This window comes from Echinops telfairi, unplaced genomic scaffold (assembly GCF_000313985.2).
Source record: "Echinops telfairi isolate 266 unplaced genomic scaffold, ASM31398v2 ScPeMD7_7458;HRSCAF=8496, whole genome shotgun sequence".
Taxonomy (NCBI): Eukaryota; Metazoa; Chordata; class Mammalia; order Afrosoricida; family Tenrecidae; genus Echinops; species Echinops telfairi.
Genome location: NW_022111358.1, coordinates 32473267 through 32494295, shown reverse-complemented (window position 1 = coordinate 32494295; position 21029 = coordinate 32473267). Strand labels below are relative to the sequence as shown.

Below are 21029 nucleotides of genomic sequence, written 5' to 3'. Positions count from 1 at the left end.
GTGTGTATGGATTGTGATAAGAGTTGTATGAGCCCCTAATAAAATGATTAAAAAATAAAAGCACCATGGACTGGGAAAAGGACAAACCGACCTGTCTTGGAAGAAGTATGGCCAGAGTGTTCCTCAGAGGCAAGGATGGCCAGACTTCCTCTTACCTACTTTGGGCATGTTGTCAGGAGAGACCAGTCCCTGGAGAAGGACATCATGAAGGAGAGGAAGGCCCTCAGGAGATGGAGGGACACAGTGCTGCCACAATGGGCTCAGGCGTGGGAACAACTGTGAGGCTGGTGCAAGACTGGGCAGTGTTTCATTCTGTTGTGCATAAGGTCGCTGTGGGTCTGAGCAGACTCGATGGTACCTAAAAACGACATCTATGTCCCTCAATCATGGTCCCTTTCCTGATTCTGTAGTCCCGCCCGCAGCTGGGATGAATGGATCTGCTGTCAATCAGGATTTTGTCATCGTTTCCTTTGTGTTCCCTGTCCTACCTAAGTAGTTGAGTGGACAGTGAATCCTTGGACACCATGATAGCCTCGTTCTGATGGTCCCCTTAATGTGGATGATATGTCTCTGGCTTGTTTTAAGTTGTAGTTGAATTTAGGAGTCTCTTTTTCTGCTAGAACACAATGGAAAGGGTCTTGTGCAATCTCTTGAGTATGGCTGCCGTGAGTAAAATGAAAGCCTTGACAACGTCCATCTTTTCTGTTTGTCAGGATGTGTGTTGGTCTAGTGGGGAGGAGTTCTGCCTACCTTGAGTCGTCATCCACACCGAAGGTTGTAGTCTTTGATCTTCATCAGGAAGAGCCTCAAGCCTCCTTCGCTTTCAGAAAGCAAGGTGGGTCATCTACATACTGCAGGTTGTTGAGGAGCCTTCCTCCAACCATGGTGCTGCATTCTTCTTCATGGACTCCGGCTTCTTGGAGAGTTGCGCAGATCAAATAAACATGGTGAAAGGATATAAGCCTAAGCACACCTTTCCTGATTTAAAACCACCCAATAAGAGCCCTTGTTCTGTTCAGATAACTGCCTCTGTGTTCGAGTTCTGCATGAGCACAATGAAGTAAGTGTTCAGGAATTCCCATTCTGTTCAATGTTATCCAGAGTTTGTTATGATCCACGCAGTCAAATGCCTTTACATAGCCAACCAATAACTCTGTGTGCTATTCTGGCAAATAAATGACTCTCAAAAGGCCCCAAACACCCCATCTCAGGCACCACGAGTTTCCATTTGGGGATTGGATCCACTCTTAGATTTTCCAAGTTTCACTTGCAGATCAGCCCCAATTTCCCATTTACCCTTCTCCCACAAACATACACAGATAATTGATCAGAATCATGTAGGACTCTCAGGGAATGCTTCTAAATGGATTTGAGCCAAAATGTTAAAGGCTTAGTGATTGGTCTATTTAGATAAATAGGTGGGATAAACAATCTGGAGGAGAAAACAACGTAACCAAAGGTGCGGGGGGGTGAAGGAGGAAGTGGGTGTTAACAAACCCAGGGACAAAGGAACAACAAGTCATCCAAAATCGATGGCCAGGAGGGTGTAGGAGGCCTGGTAGGGCTTGATCAAGGGCAATGTAACCCAGAGGAATTACTGAAACCCAAATGAAGGCTGAGCCTGATAGTGGGACAAGAGGAAAGTAAAAGGAAATAGAAGAAAGAACTAGGAGGCAAAGGGCATTTTTAAAGGTCTAAATACATGCATGTACATATGCAAATATATGTACATATGACGATGGGGGAAATAGATCTGTGTGCTTATATTTATAGGTTTAGTATTAAGGTAGCAGATGGGCCTCCACGCAAGCACTCCCTCAATGCAAGAATACGTTGTTCTATTAAACTGGCATTCCATGATGCTCACCTTCCTGACACGGATCGCTGAAGACAAATGGGTGCATAAGCAAATGTGGTGAAGAAAGCTGATGGTGCCCGGCTATCAAAAGATATAGCGTCTTGAGTCTTAAAGGCTTAAAGATAAACAATTGGCCATCTAGCTGAGAAGCAAGAAAGCCCACATGGGAGAAGCACACCAGCCTGTGTGATCATGAGGTGTTGATGGGATCAGGTATCAGGCATCAAAGAACAAACGATCTTTTCGTTCTTTTTGTTCACTGTGAATGAGGGGAGTGCAGAGTGGAGACCCAAAGCCCATCTGTGGGCAACTGGACATCCCCTTACAGAAAGGTTGCAGGGAGGAGACGAGCCAGTCAGGATGTAGGATAGCAATGGTGAAACATACAAGTTTCCTTTAGTTCTTTAATGCTTCCTCCCCCTCACTGTCTTGATCCCAATTCTACCTTAAAAATCCAGCTAGACCAGAAGATGTACACTGGTACAGATCAGAGCTGGGAACAGGGAATCCAGGGCAGATAAACCCCTCAGGACCAATAATAAGAGTAGAGATAACCAGGAGGGGAAGGGGAGGTTGGGAGAGAAATGGGGAACTGATCACAATGATCTACATACAACTCCCTCCCTGGGGAACGGAAAACAGAAAAGTGGGTGAAGAGAGACATAGGACAATGTGAGACATGAAAAATAATGTCTACGTTATCAAGGGTGCAGGGTGCATGAGGGAGAGAGGGTAGGGGAGGGAGGGGAAAAAATAAACGGATTCCAAGGGCTCAAGGAGAAAGCAAATATTTTGAGAATGATGATGGCAACAAATGGGACAAATGTGCTTGACACAATGGATGGATGGATTGTGATAAGCGTTGTACGAGGCCCCCAATAAAATGATTTAAAACAAAAAAGAAAATCAATGTCTAGAAGGAAAAAAAAGGCTTAGTGATTATTTGCATAGTTTAAACTCCGTCAAAGGACTTCATCCAGACTGGTGTCTGAAAGTCCCTTTAAAGCTCAGGAGGTACTTTCTACCTAGTTCTCTAGTTCCTTGGTCTAGGGACGAAGGTGAAGCCGGCCTGCAAAAATGCCTACCTGTGATCATATAAACGCACCCTTTGGGCGCTACCTTACCCCAAAGCAAGCACTGAAGCCTGCGACTGGGGCGGGCAGTTGCAGCGGAACTAAAAGCGCAGGTCAGACGGGTGGGCGGGGCAAAGGTGGGCCCGGGCGGGGGCCCGGACGCCCGCCAACTGCTCCCACGCCCCGCCCACTCCGTACGGGCCCCGCCCCTCGCGCGCTTCCTTTAAATTTTCGCGGTTGCCCGTGCGCAGGCGCAGTGGCGCGTAACGCTTAGCCGCGCAGGCGCAGTGGCGGCCGGATGGCGGAGTTGGTACCCTTTGCCGTCCCCACCGAGGGGGACAAAACTCTGGTGGTGTGGGAGTTGAGCTCTGGGCCGACGGCCGAAGACTTGCAGGTGTGCCGGGGCCAAGGTGAAGGGAGGGATGAGGAAAGCCGCCCACCTGGTGACTGACTGGGTCCCAAGGTCTCGCGTCCCCCGTCCCCCCTCGCCCGTCCTGAATTGCTACCTCCCTCATTTGAATGCAGAGGTACAGGATTGTGCGTCCTCTGGAGCAGACCCCACCTGCCCACCCCCACCGATGGTATCACCTCCGGGGCACGTTGCCTTGTAACGCGCTTCAGAGTTGGGGCGCATGCAGGCACTGAGAAGTGTTTCGAGCCGCTCCCTGAGGAGGGGTCGACGGGGCTGGGGAATTCCCGGGGGCTGCCGCACTCACCTGCGTGGGCGCTCCCCACAGCGGTCTCTGTTCAGAGTCTTCTCCCGGTGTGGCCCTCTGTATTCGGTCCGCGTCTTCCCGCACGCTGCGGTGGCCCGGCCTGGCTTCTACGCCATCGTCAAGTTTTATTCCGCCGGGGATGCTCGCAGAGCGCAAAGGGCCTGCGACCGGAAGCAGCTTTTCCAGAATTCTCCGGTGAAGGTAGGTCTGCGCGTGGAATTCCTAGCGCCCCCAGGATGGCCCGCTGAATTCCGCCCGAAGCAGCGAGCGCGTGTGCACTGCCAGGATTCGACTCCGTGGGAGCCAGGGTGGCGAGAGAGGGACTCGTCTCCCCTCTGGGGGGGACATGTTGCCAGGAGAGGCCGATCATGCTTGGTAAAGTAGAAGGCCAAAGAAAAAAGAGGAAGATCCTCAACGAGATGGACTGACCTAGCGGCTGCAACAACGGGGGCAAACAGCGATTGTGAGGGTGCGTTGCTGGGTCCGGCATGGTTTCATTCTATGGCCCGTGGGCGCGCTGACGCCGTGGCACCCACCCACATTTGCACCCCACCTTTGGTTGACAGCACCAGCTGCTCCGCAGGAGAAAGATGAGGCTTTCTACTCCCGTAAAGATTGGCATTTTCGGAAACCCCCAGGGGCGATCGTCCCCGGACCTGTAGGGTTATTATGAATGGAATCGACTCCACAGCAGGGAGGTTTTTGGTTTACAGAATGTTTTCCGATGCAGAGCCCACCGCATTGATCCAGGAGTTCCCTATTTTTGAGGTGCCGGGAACTGATCCTCCAGTTCCCCATTTTTTAATCACTCAGAGTGATTATGTGATTTGCTTAAGGTTAAGGACAGTAATTGTTGAAACTGGAGGTTAGCTAAGTGCAGAGACTGGCCTGGGGTGGGTAGGGCTCTGGAGGGGTCTGGAGGCCACTCACACCCTCTCACAGCTCTTAGGACCAGTCCACACCAAACGGGCCCCTCTCACATCCTCTCTTTAAAAAAAATTTGCAGGTGCTCTTTGTGAGGCACAGTGGTACCTGGATCTTAGCCACCCAGGCACAGTGGCGGTTGAATGTACTGATGCTAACAAGCAGGCCATTCTGTGCTGCCCTTGAATTTTAAACATCTTCAGAAGAAGAATCCTGCTTCGGCTTTCACGGGGCCTTTAAGTTCCATGACCTCATCACCATCAACACTATCTGGAGCTCCATTTAGCTTCCCGAAGCTGGGTAAAAGATTCTTCAATGTGTCATATACCAATTTCCCTTTCCCAGAGGTCCAGAACACTCTCGCCTTATGTGCATCTGTTCAAAGACCCTTCCTTAATCCAGAACTCTTTTCTCTGAATATGTGAATAAGGCTTAGATAGCCTAAACCTTTTGCATTAAACTCTGTCTTCCCAAGCTGCACCCAATTTGATAGCCTCCTTTTGCCCTCATGATACCCCACCCCACCCCCACCCCCATCCTTGTCCTATTCCTTTCCTCAGTGATTTAACTTTGTAATCTGGGAACTTGTCTGGTAGTAAGTCCAGGTATCCTATTCAATGCCTCCCCAATCCCGACTCCACTCCCTGTGTTTGAAACGATTCCCTCTAGGCACCCTTTAGTTTCCAGATTGCGATCTGCCTGCTTCTACTCAGCGGTTACAAGTGCAGTGGAAAGAGTGTGACAAAGTTCACGGGGTTGCTTGTGAGTGGTGCGTTGTTAGTGTTCTGTGGACACTCAGACTATTTCATGTACGTTAGGTTTGGAGGTTTTTTGTAGCATTGGGCCATCGCTGAGAGTGCTGAGGAAATCCTCTAAAGACAATCCATAGATGAGATGGGAGGGCGTGTATATTGTTGTTTTTGGATGCCATCAGGTCAATAAGTAGCCCCCAGGGTTTCCTAGGCTGCCATCTTCAAGAGAGCAGATCACCGGTTCTCTCTCGCTCAGAGCCACTGGGATGGATTCGAACTGCTGAACTTTTAGTTAGCAACCAAGCTGCTTAGCCATTGTGCCCCCAGGATTCCTTGGCATTCGTATTTTTTATATATGTGTGTGTTTTTTGTTTTGGTTTTTAATCAATTTATTGGGGCTCATAAAATTCATCACAATACATAGATCAACTGTGTAAAGCACATCTATACATTTGTTGCCCTCATTATTCCCAAAATTCATATATGTATGTTTTTAATTCATTCTTTTAGGTTACTATCCTCTAATAGTTCAAAAGTGGCCTTTTATACTTTGGCAAGTATATACAGTTCCTGTCTTTTTCACCTTTTACAAATATTGGAAAAGAGAAATTTTAATATAAGATCCAGGAATGGCCCGAGGCACTGGAGAGCATGTTGTGTCAGTGGTACGAGGGACATGGTTGCCAGCGATATCGGTGGCAAGGTTACCCAAGAACTGCCCGCTGTCTGCTTCCCAGGAACTCGGAGCCCTCTGAAGCTCTAGTTATCCAGAAACATGCCACTGTAACCAAGGCGGCAGTCAACCTTTGAAGATTAGCCTTCATCTCTCCATCAGCTTCAGATTGGGAAAGCCATTTTATATATATGCATCTATATTATATATGTATATATAAATTTTAGTTTATTGGGGGCTCTTACAGCTCTTAACCACAATCCTTACATATATCCATTTTGTCAAACACATCTGTTGTCATCATCTTTTTCAAAACATCTACTTGAGCCCTTGGCATCAGTTCCTCATTGTTTTCCCCCTCTTTCCCCCCCCCCTCCCTTCCTCATGTCCCCTTGATAATTTATTAAATACAATTTTTTCCCCCTGTCTTACACCAACTACTGTCTCGTTTCACCCACTTTTCTGCTGTCTGTTGCCCTGGGATGGGGACCATATGTCGATCATTGTGATAGGTTCCTCTTACTCCTCCCCCCTCTTACCCTTCTAGTATAGCTTTGCTCCTCTTGCTGTCCCCTTAGCGCTGTGTCAGTGAGGGACATGTTGTCATGCCTCGTGATGGGGCTGCCCTGTGATTGCTCTCTGCATTGGCTGCTCTGAGCCAGAATATTGTCCTGGGGGTTGGTGAGCTGGGGGTCATTTTATATTTTTATACTCATTCACTTACTCAACAGACCCTATTAAATGCCTAAAACTGTGTAGTTCTGATAATAAAAGAATAAGCTATGGTTCCCTCAGCCTTTCAGCTTAAACCAATAATAGAGGAAGATGCCAATAAGAATATATTAATATGTTGGTGGCAACATATGCACAATGTGCTTGATACAACTAATGTGCGGATTGTTATAAGAGCCCCCAGTAAAATGATTTATATTAAAAATATATATTCATAGACGACACTTGGGCTTAAAAAATACAACAGACATTTAAGAAAGGATTCGCGATGTACGGAATTCATGTTGTTGTCCTTAGCTGCTGCTGAATTGACCCCAGCTCAGGATGACCCCTAGAAACCGAAGGAAAGTGCTGCCCAGTCACATACCTTCCCCGGGATCTGTGGCAGATCAAAAGTAGAATCTAGCAAAGAGTATAATGAGAAAAGCAGCTGAGATAGGACGAATGATGCCATTCATTATATGATCGAGGAATCTGGTATTGTTTTTTGTTAGATTGCTTCCAACTCAGGGACTGTTAACCAAGGTGCTCTGGTGGCTTAGTGGGTGATGTGTGGGGCTGCTAACCACAAGCGTGGCAGTTCAAACGTTCCAGCCGCTCCACGAGAGAAGGGTGAGGTTTTCTGCCCCTATAAAGACTTACAACCTCTGATCCCCACAGGGCAGTTCTACTCTCACCTTACAGGACCATTCTGCATCCGAATCAACTCAATGGGCATGAGTTTATATAACCGAATAAAACATTGCTTGCTCTGTTCTGTCCTCACAATAGTTATGTTTGAGCCCATCGCTGCATTGAGCTTAATCGAGCTTGTGGAGGGTCTTTTTGACTGACCCTCCAATGTGTAAATTGTCAATAGAGTCAACACTCAGGAGACTATTGCCTTCTCAGGGAGCTTGCCAATGCAAATGAGCCTCTGTGTGCTTTGAGCTAGTAATACATATCTACAGGTTCCTGCGTGGTGCAAACGATTGAAGGGTGCTTAGAAAAAAGGCCAGGTGGTGGTCTACTCCCCCAAATCAGAGCTTTTCTTGGACACACAGGAGGCTCCACAACTCAGAATCAACTAGAAAGCAATTCGTTTTTTGTTTTGTTTGTCTTCATTTTGACCGAGACAAGGGTACTCCCCTTTCTAAAGAGGGGAGGCATACTGCAGATTAAGGTCCTACCTTCCTGCTGTTTCCATCGTTAAGGGGGAGAGAGAAGCCGATTATTGTCTCTGCAAGTCACCATGCTAGCATTTGCTTCTGCAGGATGATTTCCTCAGGTGTCGTCATCACCACTGTTCACCACCAGGGGTCAGGGAAAACCTGCCTGTTAACCAGGGGCTGGGGATGGCGCAGAAAAGCACCATCTTTAAGCATACTGAATAAATAACACTTAGGGCTTGTTGTGATCACACTTACTCTCTCCAACGACTATGAACCAGCACAAACACATCGCAGGTTGTTCCTGAGGTAAGCCTCCATACCAGATTGCGCTATCTGTGGATCTGTCTCTGTCCTCAGGTTCATCTTGGCACCAAACATAAGGCAGTTCCCCATCGGGCCCTGGCCCTAAACAGCTCTCGATGCCAAGAACTTGCAAATCACTACTTTGGTTTCAACGGATGGTCAACAAGGATCATCAAGGTAAACCATTGTCGGCTGACTTTTGAGTTGCCAGACTCTCAACACGGAAATCCTAGACTTGAGAGGAGGACTGAACGGAGTTGTGAGGAGGAGGCAGGACGTGGAGGTTAACAGAGCCTTGGCCTGCCCGCTATAATGAAGCTCTAGTCTCGATGCCTCGGGTGGTAGTGGCCACAGTGTTCCCCACGGTTTGGTGAAAAATGAGAGCGGGCTCTCTCGATCTTAGTCATTCATTTGTGCTTCCTGCCTGAATTTGAAGTGATCAGACACTTCAACTATGAACTGAGATGGCTGGAGGCGAGTTTTCCCTTAAGAACCACTTTTGACGTCTACATGGAGATTTTAAGAACTTTCATTTCAAATCCTCACAGCTTCAGAATCTTTCTGACCCGGAAGAAGGGGAGAATGAAGAGAGGGCCGCAGTTCAGAAGCAAAGCCTGAGGTTCTTCTGTGCTCTGGAGGTGGCGTTGCCAGCCTATGCGTGCAGGAGTCCTGGAGTTGGCCTGGCAGAGGAGCCTTTGGATAAGCAGGAAGAAGGTCGGTTTCTCAATGGGGCTGGGGGTGGGGTAGGGACTTGTCTTTCTAAAACTCCTTTTAGAGGGATCATCACCCCTCCCCTGTGCTAAATGACTAAAGCTCCCAGGAGAGTTTTTGCACCTTACAATGCAGATTTTTACTCATCCTTAGGCAGGCAGTACTCGGCAGAACTTTTCACCTGGAAATGCTAGCACTGACCTCTTGCAAAAAATTTTGGTGGAAGGGAATATTGTTTTTCCAATTTGGGGGTAAGAACTTGGTTTATATTAAAGTATCTTCCATATATGGATCTTTTTTTTTTTAAACCCCCGGCCTCCACCCCCATATATAGATCTTTCATAGTCTTCAGCCAGCCCAGCAAAATGACCACCCAAAGATCTAAATATACTCAAGCAGACATTCAGCCCTTGGCTTCCTCAGGGAAGGACATGAGTGGAAATAGTCACATATATGTGCCTGAAAGGGCACTCTGATCAGTACTGGGATTTTTCCCAAATGCATGACACTCAGGCTTGGGGATTTAAGTCAGCGTGGTTGGTAGGGAGTGGAGTGGAGTGGGCACCCATGGGTGATACCCAGGGGCAGTCCATATCAGCATCACCCCCAGCGCTTCCTCAATGTGTGACTCCAGCTCCTGACCCATGGGAAGCGAGGCTGGTTCTGGAGTAGAGCTTCAACTTGTCAGTTCAAAATCATCGTGCGATGTGAGAGTTGTGCTAAGTTCCTGGCCTGTCTCTCCTTTCCAATACTTTCGGGGATTTCTGGAATGGAGGGAGCAGCAAACGTGTCCTCTGCCCGCCATGATGTAGCTACGACACAGCTGTTCAACCAGTCCCTGCCCTTAATCTTCAAGATAATGATCTAAGAATTGTGGATGTATTTTTTTCTTTTTTGACATATGACATAAAGATGATCGTTCAGCTAAGAGTTTTAAATCTGTTTATTTGGGTTGGAATTAGGGCCGTTATCGATCCTCATGAAAAGGAAGCTGACCCAGAAGCTGGCCATTCAGAAGGCTTTGTCCAATGCATTCCAGAAACTGTCGGTCGTGGTTTTAGGTAAGACTTTCTGTATAATCTCTGAGGTGCTTCCGTTTCAGTGAGCAAAGGAACTCATTTGGAAAAGTGAATGGGATGGACATTTGGCTATCTAAAGCACTCCAGATGATTAGTATACGTCCCAAACTGGTTTATAGCAACGGTCTCAAATTCATCACGACATCTGTGAGAGACGTGACAGTGAATATTACCGACTTCGTTTCCAGGTGTGCGCCGACTAGTCTCAGGCCACACAGTAAGAATGATCTGGTCTTCTCCCTCGATTCCTCACCTGTCATGCAGAATGGTGTTGTGATTACATGTTTCAGACACTTACGTGTGAGTCTTAGCGCTGTCTCTTAGACCGTGGATGCATTGTTAGATTTCATAGCCAGAGAGATGTGAAAGTATTTACTATCTCTAAGCTGCCATTTCCTCATCTGGAAAATAGGATTGGTAATTACCGGCTCACGGAAGCATTGCAAGAGTAAATGAGGAATGGGGAAAAAAAGGCTTAGCAGTGTGCCAGCGACATGGTAGACAGGCCAGATATGTTAACTTTGTTATTTATCATTGTTGTTTAATTAAAGAGAGTGTTAGAGCATGTCTTCTGAATCAAGCATCTTCATTTCAGTTTCCCCTGCGGGCACTGACATATTGAGTATGTGTTCAACTAGAGATGGGATTCAGCTGGTAAGAATTGGCTGCTCTCGTGTGAGTCTGTATCTACCCTTTAAAGTGGTCATGTGATTGGATGACATGGATTGTGCTCTCTGGATTTTTTCCTCCAGGGGGGTTAATGCCATCGACTACGCCCAAAGGAAACTTTATGATGAGCAGAGAATCCTTACACAGAATTGCTCCCCTACTTCACCACCCTGCTAGCATAGAGACTCCGTAATCCTTGTTAAGTTGTCAGAGAACCTTGCTTGTTTATGAGAGATTGGGCTCTGCCTTCCAGCCTTTCTAGTGAGCCTGAGGGCTCCGGTCGTGGAGCACAAGCACCTCTGTTGGACTCTGGCTAACAGCCTTCAAGAACCAAGCCAAAGGACCAGGTTGTTTACATCTCCCTAATATGCGAAGAAGTCTGAGTGGAATAAAACATTTAAGCTCTAGCCCAAAAGGCTAGCTGTTGGAACCCACCCAGTGATGCCTCCGGCTGGTGGTATGTTTTCCAGAGTGAGTTGGAATCAACTGTATGGTAGTTAACAACAAACAATATGGTAGCATACTCACTGTACACAAACACACCCAGCAGCTCTTGGTTAGGGCTCTTGTGTGCCTTGAAGGGGAGTTATATTCTCTGTGATGTGCGTGGGTTCAGTTTTGGCCAGGGGAGGTCCGTAGGTGGTGCAAATGGTTTGCTCACTACTACTAACCTAAAGGGTTGCTGATTCAAACTTAACCCACTCAGTGGCAAATTGTAAGAAAAAGTTGGCCAATCAGCTTTCATTAAGATTACAGCTAAGGAAGCCCTATGGAATTCAATGGAAGTAACTCGATGACAACTAGCTAACAAGAAAGCACTCAAACCTTCTCTTTCTGTCCAAAGTTTGTTGTTCCCTGAATCTGCTGGAAGTAGACATTCAGCTCTTACTTCGGATAGGAAGTACTTCCTCTTTCCTAGTTTTCAATTCACCTTCTTCGCCAAATGCCTTACTGTTTCATCATATTGTGGTTGAATATTTTTGTTCCCACAGCTTTTAATGCCTATATAGCAACACCGTTCCTGTTTCTAAGGTGGCATAATCCTTTGAGTTAAACACAGTTGATAACATGTATCACCAGCAAATGCTTATGATAACAGCAGTGTGAGATGAGGGAACTTCAAGGAAAGTGTTCTTCCACTTTTAGGAATCAAAAGAATGCCTAATTATTGGGTGTCACCATCCTATGTGGCTGCTAATCTGAAGGCCAGATGACTGGAGGGTAGCGGTGCCAGCCACTGGGTGGGTGTTTTTGTATGCTAGAAGTTTTAGAGCAAGAATGGACTTGAAGGGAAAAAAAGAATGGGTTTGAATTGTTCATCTTCTTTCAGAAAACGGTAAAATAGCTGTGGAATACAGACCCAGTGAGGAGGTCATAGATGCCCCAACCGAAGCAGAATCGCTGCAGGACCTAATGCATGTAAGTGGTGAGAGAGCTTGAGGGCTGCATGGCTAGTGTGGCCATGATTCAAACCACCAGCAGGATTGGGGACATGCTGCCATGCACAGATAGCTTTCCTAGTGCAAGGGATTTCTAAGGGTTCTCCTGACGTCCTGGCCCTTGGCTCTAACCCCTTATCTAAAGCTTGGAGTGTAGGGCTGAGAAGCATCAGAGCCCTTCTATGACTGTGGACATAGGTGAGGGCCATTCTCTCCCTACAGACATCAGGGATGCTAGCCTGCATGAACACAAACCTCTTGAGAATGCTCCTTAAACAGGATCCCAGAGCTTTGGGAACGAAGTCCTTCCGGTCTTAATTAAGCATGATTCTACTACAGCTTTAAAAATCACGATGCCTTTTTAATAAAGGTGGCTTGCCTCCATCTCAGCATCTCAAATATTATATGAAAAGTTTCATCAAAGAACCTTTTGAAAATCTGTTCTTTGAATGCATGAGGCATGAACCTGGCAAGGTCATTTCTACAAGAAATGACTGCCTGCAGGATGCTTTCTTTTTTTTAACATTTTATTAGGGGCTCATACAACTGTTATCCCAATCCATACACACATCAATTGTGTAAAGCATATTTGTACATCATTTCTCAAAACATTTTCTCTCCATTTAAACCCCCGACATTAGGTCCTCATTTTTCCCCTCCCTCCCCGGCTTTCTTTAATAATACTGATAATAGCAAGAACGTTAGAGATGGAAAGATGTGCGTCGTTGTCCTGGATCAAACCCAAACCCCAGCCATCCAGTTGATTTTGACCCTCTGTCAAAGGTTTCAAACGCTGTCAATCTTTTCAGAAGCAGCCAGGGGAGCAGCTGGTGGTTTGCATCGCCTACCCTGCAGTTAGCAGCCCAGCGCTCGGCCGACGGTGCCACCCATGAGTTTAGCAGGCCCAATGTTTGATTATTTAACTCACCCCTAAGTTAAAAAGTATTTAGAAGAGAAGAGAGAAAAAGAGAGGCCTTTATGAAAAAAGTACTCAGAGCTAGTTGGTTTGTTTTTTGTTTTCCATGTAAAATTAAATCCCAGTCAAGGGAACTTGTGGCTTACCTAAGATTGGGGCTCATTTAAGAGGTCTAGTTCCCTGTGAGATCTGAGGTTCAGGATCAGTGCTAAAGATTTCAGCAGCCTGAGGAAGACCCGTCCAATGACGCCCGTGATGCTGAGTAGATAGGCAGGACGATGAAGTCCCCTAGAGTTTACATGCCAGGGATGGTGCTAGAACATAAGGAGGGCTTCCAAAGGCTCGAGGGAAAACTGAATGGAATTTTCCCTCACTTTTGGAAACCCTCTCGTAAAGAACCGTTAAGAGGAAAGACTAGAAAAGCAAGAAAAGGGTTGTTGGTAAAAGTAGGATTTCAAGAAAAGCCTTAACATGTAGTTTCTTCAGGTACCCATGGATGGGATGGGTACTTCTGGATTAATGGCTGTTGGAGGCCAAGCGGGTTGGGGGCGCGAGTGCTTCAACGCCACCCTCTGGGACTCAAACGCTGGCGAAATTGCGGGCCACCCCAAGACCCCTCCTACCGGATGGCCACGCCGCCGATCAGTGGGAGCCCCTGCCTAAGGGTGGCGAGTCGGTGCTCAAATAGGGAATAGAGGGAGAGGGTGCAGGGTTGCGGAGATGGCGAGCGTGTGTCTGTGCCTCTCCTCACTCACTCACTCGTGAACTCGCTCATCACTCACTGCCCCGAGTCCACTCCGACCCGCAGCGACCCTGCAGGCCCGGTGGCGCTGCTCCTGCGGGTGTCCGAGGCTGGAACTCGCCACGGGAGTGGAGAGCCTCTTAGCCGGCCTAACAGGTCCCTTCCTTTGGAGCAGGACGGCCGCGGGGAGGAAGACTGTCCGCATCTCGGTGTGGAGGACGCCGCGCTACGGCTGCCAGACACGGGCTAGCACTTGGGGCTGAGGGGGGCTGCTGGAGCCGGAGCCCGAGGACGCACATCCCTAATCCTGCCTGGTGGGGGGACATGGAATCTGTCACTTGGCCAGGGCCCCAGTGGTTCGAGGAAAAAGGCTAGTGGCCATCGTGGCCTGGGCAGGTTCTCTGAGTTAATAAAGGTGGTGCGTAAACAAAGGCTTCTGTCGTAAATAAAGGGTGGGGCCCGGGGGGGTGGGGCGCGCCAGTCAACGGTGCGCATGCGTGGAGCGCCCCCATAATGGTTCCGCTCTTGCGAAGGGCGCCACCCGGGCGCCCCGAGCCTCCGCATGTCATGTCCCTGCAGCGCCTCTGGGCCTCTTGGCTCCTACTCACGCTGCAGCCGCTGTGGCTGCTGGTCCCGGCAGCCCAGCCCCCAGAGTCAGCCTCGGACCTGGACCAGCTGCCCTCCGAGCCCCCCGGGCTGCAGGAACTCTGGTCTTCGCCCGACCCTGACCACCCACCCGAATCGCCCCAGACGCTTACCCCGCCGCCCGATCCGGGGGGCTTTGACTACGTGGACTCCTCGGCTCCGGTCCAGATGTTGGCGCAGCCTCAAGAGTTCCCTGAGAATTTTGACACGGATTCGGACCCCGAGCTGCCCCTAAGGCCGAATCCATTTTCCGGCGCACAGTACGACCTGCCTGATCCAACCGGACATCTGAAGCTCCCGAAGGTGGTCCCAATGCTAGATTGGGATGAGAATCAGGCTGTAGCTGTCTCTCCTGGACCCCAAAGTAAGATCCACACGCCAGGTATGACTCGGGCTGAAGGTCATCAGTCATTTGACTTAATTGTTCCAACCCTAGATAGTCACAGTTCTAAACCAACTAAGTTTATTACAACCCCAAACCCGAAAAAAGGCCTAGTTCAGCATAGACGGCTTGCTAAGGTGGGTGTGGGGACGTCAGGCCCATTTGGAAAGCTGTCTAACCAACTAGACCAACCCAAGGATGATTATCTCCTAGATCCAAGTGTGGATATAGAGTACCCTCAAGACACCCTCCCTCTGGGATTCTTAGGGGCCCCAGATCATCCTGCAGAACCCCCTAAGGAGAATGAACTGGAGCCTGCTCTGCCCAAATTGGAAGACCTTGAGCTTCCCGAGGAGGAGCAATCTTCCTCCCAACAAGGGCCCCTTCATCACCAGGACTCAAATCTGTCCCTAGGCCACCCTCAGCAGGGGAGCCCAGATCATACTTCCGAGGTACCTGGGGAGAGTGGGCCGTCTCAAACCCAGCGGAAGCACTGGACTGTGCCTCGTGAGGTGACTCTCGAACCTCCAGGCCACCATCTGGCTCCTCATTCAACCTTACCCAATGTGACGATTAAACACGCGGATATGGAGCTTACTGTAACTCCAGAGCCCACTAAGGAGGCTGAGTCGTGTCCGACGCAGCAAGAAGCCCCCGCACAGCCACCAAAACATCCCCAGGAGGCCAAACCTCCAACTCAGCAGGAATCCATACCTTCAACTTCAATGCCCTCTGAAGAGCTTGAACCTGTCCAGGTCGAGCAAGGAGCCCCCGCGCAGCCAACAAAACCTCTAGGGGACTCGAGACCTGCTCCGATCCATCAGGAAGCTCCAACAGAGCCTCCTCAGGAGGTTGGACCTTTTCCAGGCCAGCAGGAGGCTCCATCTCAGCCTTCAATGCCCCCTGAGGAGGTGGGACCTCCAGCCCATCAGGAGGCGGCAGCTCATCACCCAATGCTCTCTGAAGAGGTGGGACTTTCTCCAGCATATCAGGAGGCGGCAGCTCATCACCCAATGCTCTCTGAAGAGGTGGGACTTTCTCCAGCATATCAGGAGGCGGCAGCTCATCACCCAGTGCCCTCTGAAGAGATGGGACCTTCTCCAACTCAGCAAGAGGCCCCGGGGGCTCTACATCCAGAATGCCCAGAGGAGGTTGCATCACCTCCCATCCAGCAAGAAGCCCCAACACAGCCTCCAGTGCGCCCACAGGAGTTGAGACCTCCAACCCAGGAGGAGGTCCCAGGTCAGACTTCAGAATTCCCTGAGGAGGTGGAAGCGTTTCCAGTCCAACAGGAAGCCCCAGGTCCGTCTCTAGAGTGTCCCGAAGAGTTTGGACCATCTCCAGTCCAGCAGGCTCCAGCTCCTTCTCTTGAGAATGCTGCACCTTCTCCAGGCCAGCACAAAACCCCAGCTCTTCCTCCAGGTCACCCGGAGGAGCCCTCTCCAGTCCAGCAGGAGGTTCCAGGTTCCTCTCTAGAGTGCCCTGAGGAGGTGGAATCCTACCCAGTCCAGCAGGAAGCTGCAACCCCTGCCCAAGAGCACCCTGAGGATATCGAACCTTTTCTGGGCCAGCAGGAGCTTCCAGCTCCCCCTCCTGAGTTCCCTGAGGAGGTGGAACCTTCTCCAGACCAGCAAGAAGCCCCAGCAGAGGCTCCTAGCCCTCCCCATGAAGTTAAACCTCCTCTAACTGAGCAGGGGGCATCAGATTGCCCTCAAGAGTTCCCGGGGGAAGCGAGACCTTCTTCAGAACATCATGAAGTTCAAACACACCCTTCAAAGCCTCCTGAGAGCATGGAACCCTCTCCAAACCGGCTGAGGCTTCCAACTGAGCCTCCAACGCCCATCAAAGAAATTAAACCAACCACAGAGCAGGTGGCCCCAGTTCCTCCGCCGGAGCTCCCCGAGGAGTGTAAACCTTCAGTGCCTCAGGAAACCCAGGCACAGCCACCAAGACTTGTGGAATCTTTTCCAGTCCTGCAGGAAGCTCCAGAGCAGTTTCCAAACCCTGTAGAGGAAGTTGGCACTTCTCCAGTCCAGCAGCAGGCTGCAGCTTTTCCTCCAGTGCCCTCTGAGGAGTGCCCTCCAGTCCAGCAGGGAGCCCCAACGCCTCCCCGGGTGAAACCTCAAACCCAACTTGTAGCTCCAGTAGAGCCCCCAACACCCTGTGAGGGTATTGCACCTTCCCTAAGCCACCAGGAATTTCCATGTGAGCCTTCAAGGCCCTCGGGGGCAATCAAACGTCCTCCATACCAGAAAGAGGTCCCTGCTCATACTGCTAAGCCTCCTGTGGTCATTGGACCTTCTCCAGTCCACCAGGAGGCCCCAGCTCAACCTCTCGAGCCTCCTAAAAGGGTTCTGGCTCAAACTCCCATGAGTCATGAGCTTCCACGACCAGGTCAGAATCTGCCTCATCTTTCAAGCTTCCCCAGAGTTACAGCTAAACTGACCGATCTGCAGCTCACTATAACCTCAGAGCCCACTAAAGATACCCAGTCATATCCAATCCAGCGTGATGTCCTAGTTCACCCTCCACATCCTCCTCAGAGGGCGAGACCTGCTACCCAGCAAGAGTACCCAGCTAAGCCTCCAGAGCCCCGCAAGAAGGGTTTAGTGTTTCCTTCACTGCGTGATGAAGCAGCACTTCAACATCTAGGTCATCCTAAAGCTCAGCATTCAGTCTTACCTAAAGTATCAGTTAAACCTGAGGTGGAACTTTCTCCAACACTGCGGGATGCCCCAATTCAGCATCTAGAGTTCCTTGAGGAGATTGGACCTTTTACAATGGAAGAGCAAGCCGCAGATCAATTTCCAGATCCACCTGACGATTCCCAACCTTCTCCAGCCCACCAGCAGCATGCAGTCCAACCTCCAGACCCCCCTGATGAATCCCAGCATCTTCTAGTTGAGCCAGAGGACCCACCACCGCCTAACTTTCCCAATAAGGAGGTTGTGATCTCTCAAACCCAGCAGGAGGACCCAACTCAGCCTCCAGAGCTCCTTGAGAAGGTTGAACATTCATCAATCCAACTGGATGACTCGGCTCAGCCCCCGGATCCCATCAATGAGGATGAAACTTCCATAACCCAACAGGAGGCCCTACGTCTCTCTCCAGGACCCACTGAGGGAGTTGGAGCTTTCCCAGTCCGGCAAGAGAACCTAATTCAATCTTCAGATCCCTTTACAGAGCTGGTCACACCATCGGGAGGGTATCATGAGGTGATGGTTTCACCTCCAGATCCAAATGAAGCAGAGCACCCACTGCATGGTGTCACCGTTCACTCTCCAGATGTGACCGTTGTCATAACTAAACCTAGTACAGACGCTCGACTTCCTCCGGTCCAGCAAGAAGCCACATCTCAAGCTCCAGAGCCCCTTGAAGAGGGCGAACCTTCTCCAAGTCAGTTGGGGGCCTCAGCTCAAACTCCAGAGCATCCTCCAGAGGAAGAAACTCCTCCAGACCATCAAGAGGACTCATCACAGCCTCCAGAATCCACCGAGGAGTTTGGATCACTTCAAGCCCTGGCTCTGCCTTCAGAGCCTCCTACCTCCTCCTACCAGATTGGACCGTCTCCAGTCCAGGAAGAGGGCCCCACAAGGCCTGCAGATGCCACTGAAGAGGCCCAAGGTCCTGCAGGCCAGCAGGAAGCTCCAACTCAGCTTCCAGAGCAACCTGAAGAGTATGAACTCCCTGCAAACATGCTGGAGGTCCCCACGGAGACGTCAGAGCCCTCTACAGAGGTGGTAGCTCAGCATACGGGGCATCCCGAGGTGACAGTTTTACTTACGGGTCAGAACGAATCTCACCATTCCGTGCTGCACAGTGTCACAGGTAAACCCGCGGACGTGGAGCTTACTATCACGGCACAACCCACTACCGAGACTCACCCTTCCCCAACCCAATTAGAGGCTTTACCGCTGCTTCCGGAGCTCCCGGAAAAGGTCGAACCTTCTTCAGTCCAGCAGGAAACCCTAGTTCGTCTTCCAGAACCTGTGGAGAAGGAAGAACCTGCTCCCAGTCCGCAGGAGGCACTGACGCAACCGCCAGAATCGTCTGTTCAGGGAGAGCCTTCTCAGCAGGAGACCCCACTTCTTCCTCCAGAGTATGCTACTCAGGTGGAAAAGGGCCCAAATCATCAGGAGGTCCCGTCTCAGCCTCCAGAGCCTCCAAAAGAGGCCGAGCCTTCTCTTGCCCAGCAAGGAGCCCCAGCTCCATCTTCTGAGACCCCTCTACAGTTAGAACCTTTTCCAGTGCAGCAGGAGGCTCCAGCTCTACCTCCAGAGCCTGTTGAGAATGTCCAACCATCTCCAGCCCAGCAGGCAGCCTCGACGACCACCCCTCCAGAGCCCTCTAAGGAGGTTGAGCCTTTCCCTATCCAGCAAGAGGAACCCCCAGAGCCCATAGAAGTCCCGCCTTTTCCATTCTGGCCGAAGAGCAACATGCCGACTCCAGAGCCCCCTAAGGAGACGGAACCTTCTCCATATCAGCTTCCTGAGCCCCCTAATAAGGTGGAAACTTCAATCCAGCCGGAAGCTCCAACACAGCCTCCGAAGGAAGGGGTGGCTCAATATCCAGTACTTGATGAGGTCACAGTTTTACCAACAGGTCAGTACCAAGCTGAGCACTTAAACTTGCCAAGCACCACCGCTCAACCTATGGACCTGATGCTTACCGTGACTGAAGAACACACCGTATCACGTGAACAGTCTACAACCTTGCAGAATACTACACCTCCTCCTTCAATGTACCCTGAGGTGACATTTGTGCAACCAGACCAGGTTCAGACCAAGCTGCCATACCTGCCTGAAGTCCTGGTCCGACCACCGGACTTGGGGGCCACTCTCACTCCAGAACCCAACATGGAGGTTGAGCCTTCTCCAACCCAACAGGAGACCCCATCTCCATCCCCAAGTCAGGGTCAAACGTATTATTCAATTTTGCCCAAAGTCACAGAAAGGCCTGGCAATCTGGACCTGACCCTAGCTGCAGAACCCGTGACCAAGGTTGGATATTCTACAACGCCACCAAAGACCGCGGCTGCTGCTCCAAACCAAGTCACAATTCCCACTTTGGACTTGGAGCTTACCATATCTCCAGAACCCAATACGGAGGTGGAGCTGACTCCAGCCAGGCAGGAGACTGCAAGCCAGCCTCCAGAGAGTCCCGCGTGGGTTGTAGCTCACTCTCCAGCACGTCAAGAGGTGTCGGTTTCAAAGTTTCCAGGTCAAGATAGTGTTCAGTATTCAACCTTGCCCGGTGTCACCCTTAAGCCTGTGGATCTGGAGCTCACCATAACTACGGAATCCCAAACCGAGGTTGAACCTTCCCCAACCAGCCAAGAGATCCCCACTCAGCCCCCAGAGTCACTTGAGGAGATTGGAACTCAAGTTCCAATGCACGAGGAGGTGACAGTGCCACCCACCGATCAAAATCTCTCTGAGTATTCAAACTTACCCAGGGTGACAGTTACGTCTGTGGAGCTGGGGTTTGGTATAACTCCAGAAGTCACAGCCTCTCCAGAGAGTCCCAGGGTGACGTTTCCAACTGCAGGCCAAGTTCAAACTCAGCACCCAAACCTGACGGAAGCTACCGTGTTACCTGTGGACCTGGAACTTGGCGTAACTTCCGGATTCACTTCAAAGACTGAGGGTTCTGTGACCCTGCAGGAAACCAGACCATCTCCCAAACAAGTCACAGCTCAAACTTCAGATGTGGATCTTACCGTCTCTCCAGAACCCCTCACAGAGGTGAACCCTGCTACAACCCCACAAATGACCACAGCTTCTCCCAAGGAAGCCTCAAGTCAGCCTGGGGATATATGGCTTACCATCCCTCCAGAACCCGTTACAGAGGTGAACCCTGCTACAACCACGCAGATGACCCCAGCACCTCCAAACGAAGCCTCAAGTCAGCCTGGGGATATATGGCTTACCATCCCTCCAGAACCCGTTACAGAGGTGAACCCTGCTACAACCCTGCAGGTGACCCCAGCACCTCCAAACGAAGCCTCAAGTCATCCTGGAGAAATATGGCTTACTGTATCTCCAGAGCCCGGTACAGAGGTGGTGAACCCTGCTACAACCCCGCAGGTGACCCCAGCACCTCCAAATGAAGCCTCAAGTCAGTCTGGAGAAATATGGCTTACCATCCCTCCAGAACCCGTTACAGAAGTGAACCCTGCTACAACCCCGCAGTTGACCCCAGCACTTCTAAAGGAAGCCTCAAGTCAGTCTGGAGAAATATGGCTTACTGTATCTCCAGAGCCCG

At 50.2% G+C, this 21029-nt stretch overlaps 1 protein-coding gene across 7 annotated transcripts; it reads left to right on the top strand.

Annotated features, from left to right (window-relative positions):
- The first annotated feature begins 3229 nt into the window (after positions 1–3229).
- Positions 3230–14155, top strand: RDM1 (RAD52 motif containing 1). 7 transcript variants are annotated; one of them, XM_004707237.2, is made up of 7 exons: positions 3230–3325; positions 3669–3848; positions 8237–8359; positions 8731–8896; positions 9856–9954; positions 11972–12060; positions 13914–14155. In XM_004707237.2, the coding sequence occupies exons 1-7, from the start codon at positions 3230–3232 to the stop codon at positions 13986–13988; spliced, it is 828 nt and encodes a 275-aa protein (XP_004707294.2). In that variant the 3' UTR covers positions 13989–14155. The 7 variants fall into 7 exon arrangements, 6 of the variants coding, with proteins under 6 accessions (XP_004707294.2, XP_045155886.1, XP_045155884.1 ...); XR_006680987.1 differs by adding an exon at positions 10568–10626 and having other exon boundaries at positions 3236–3848; positions 13914–13998; XM_045299951.1 differs by lacking the exon at positions 13914–14155 and adding exons at positions 10568–10626; positions 11788–11882 and having other exon boundaries at positions 3236–3848; positions 11972–12059.
- The last annotated feature ends 6874 nt before the right edge of the window (positions 14156–21029 follow it).

Excerpts from the sequence above, each read along its gene's own strand:
- RDM1 (XM_045299949.1), top strand. The coding sequence starts at position 3,564 with ATGCAGGCACTGAGAAGTGTTTCGAGCCGCTCCCTGAGGAGGGGTCGA. Across the intron at positions 8,360-8,730 it reads GGTCAACAAGGATCATCAAG|CTTCAGAATCTTTCTGACCC; the intron begins GTAAACCATTGT and ends AAATCCTCACAG. Across the intron at positions 12,061-13,913 it reads CGCTGCAGGACCTAATGCAT|GACGGCCGCGGGGAGGAAGA; the intron begins GTAAGTGGTGAG and ends CCTTTGGAGCAG.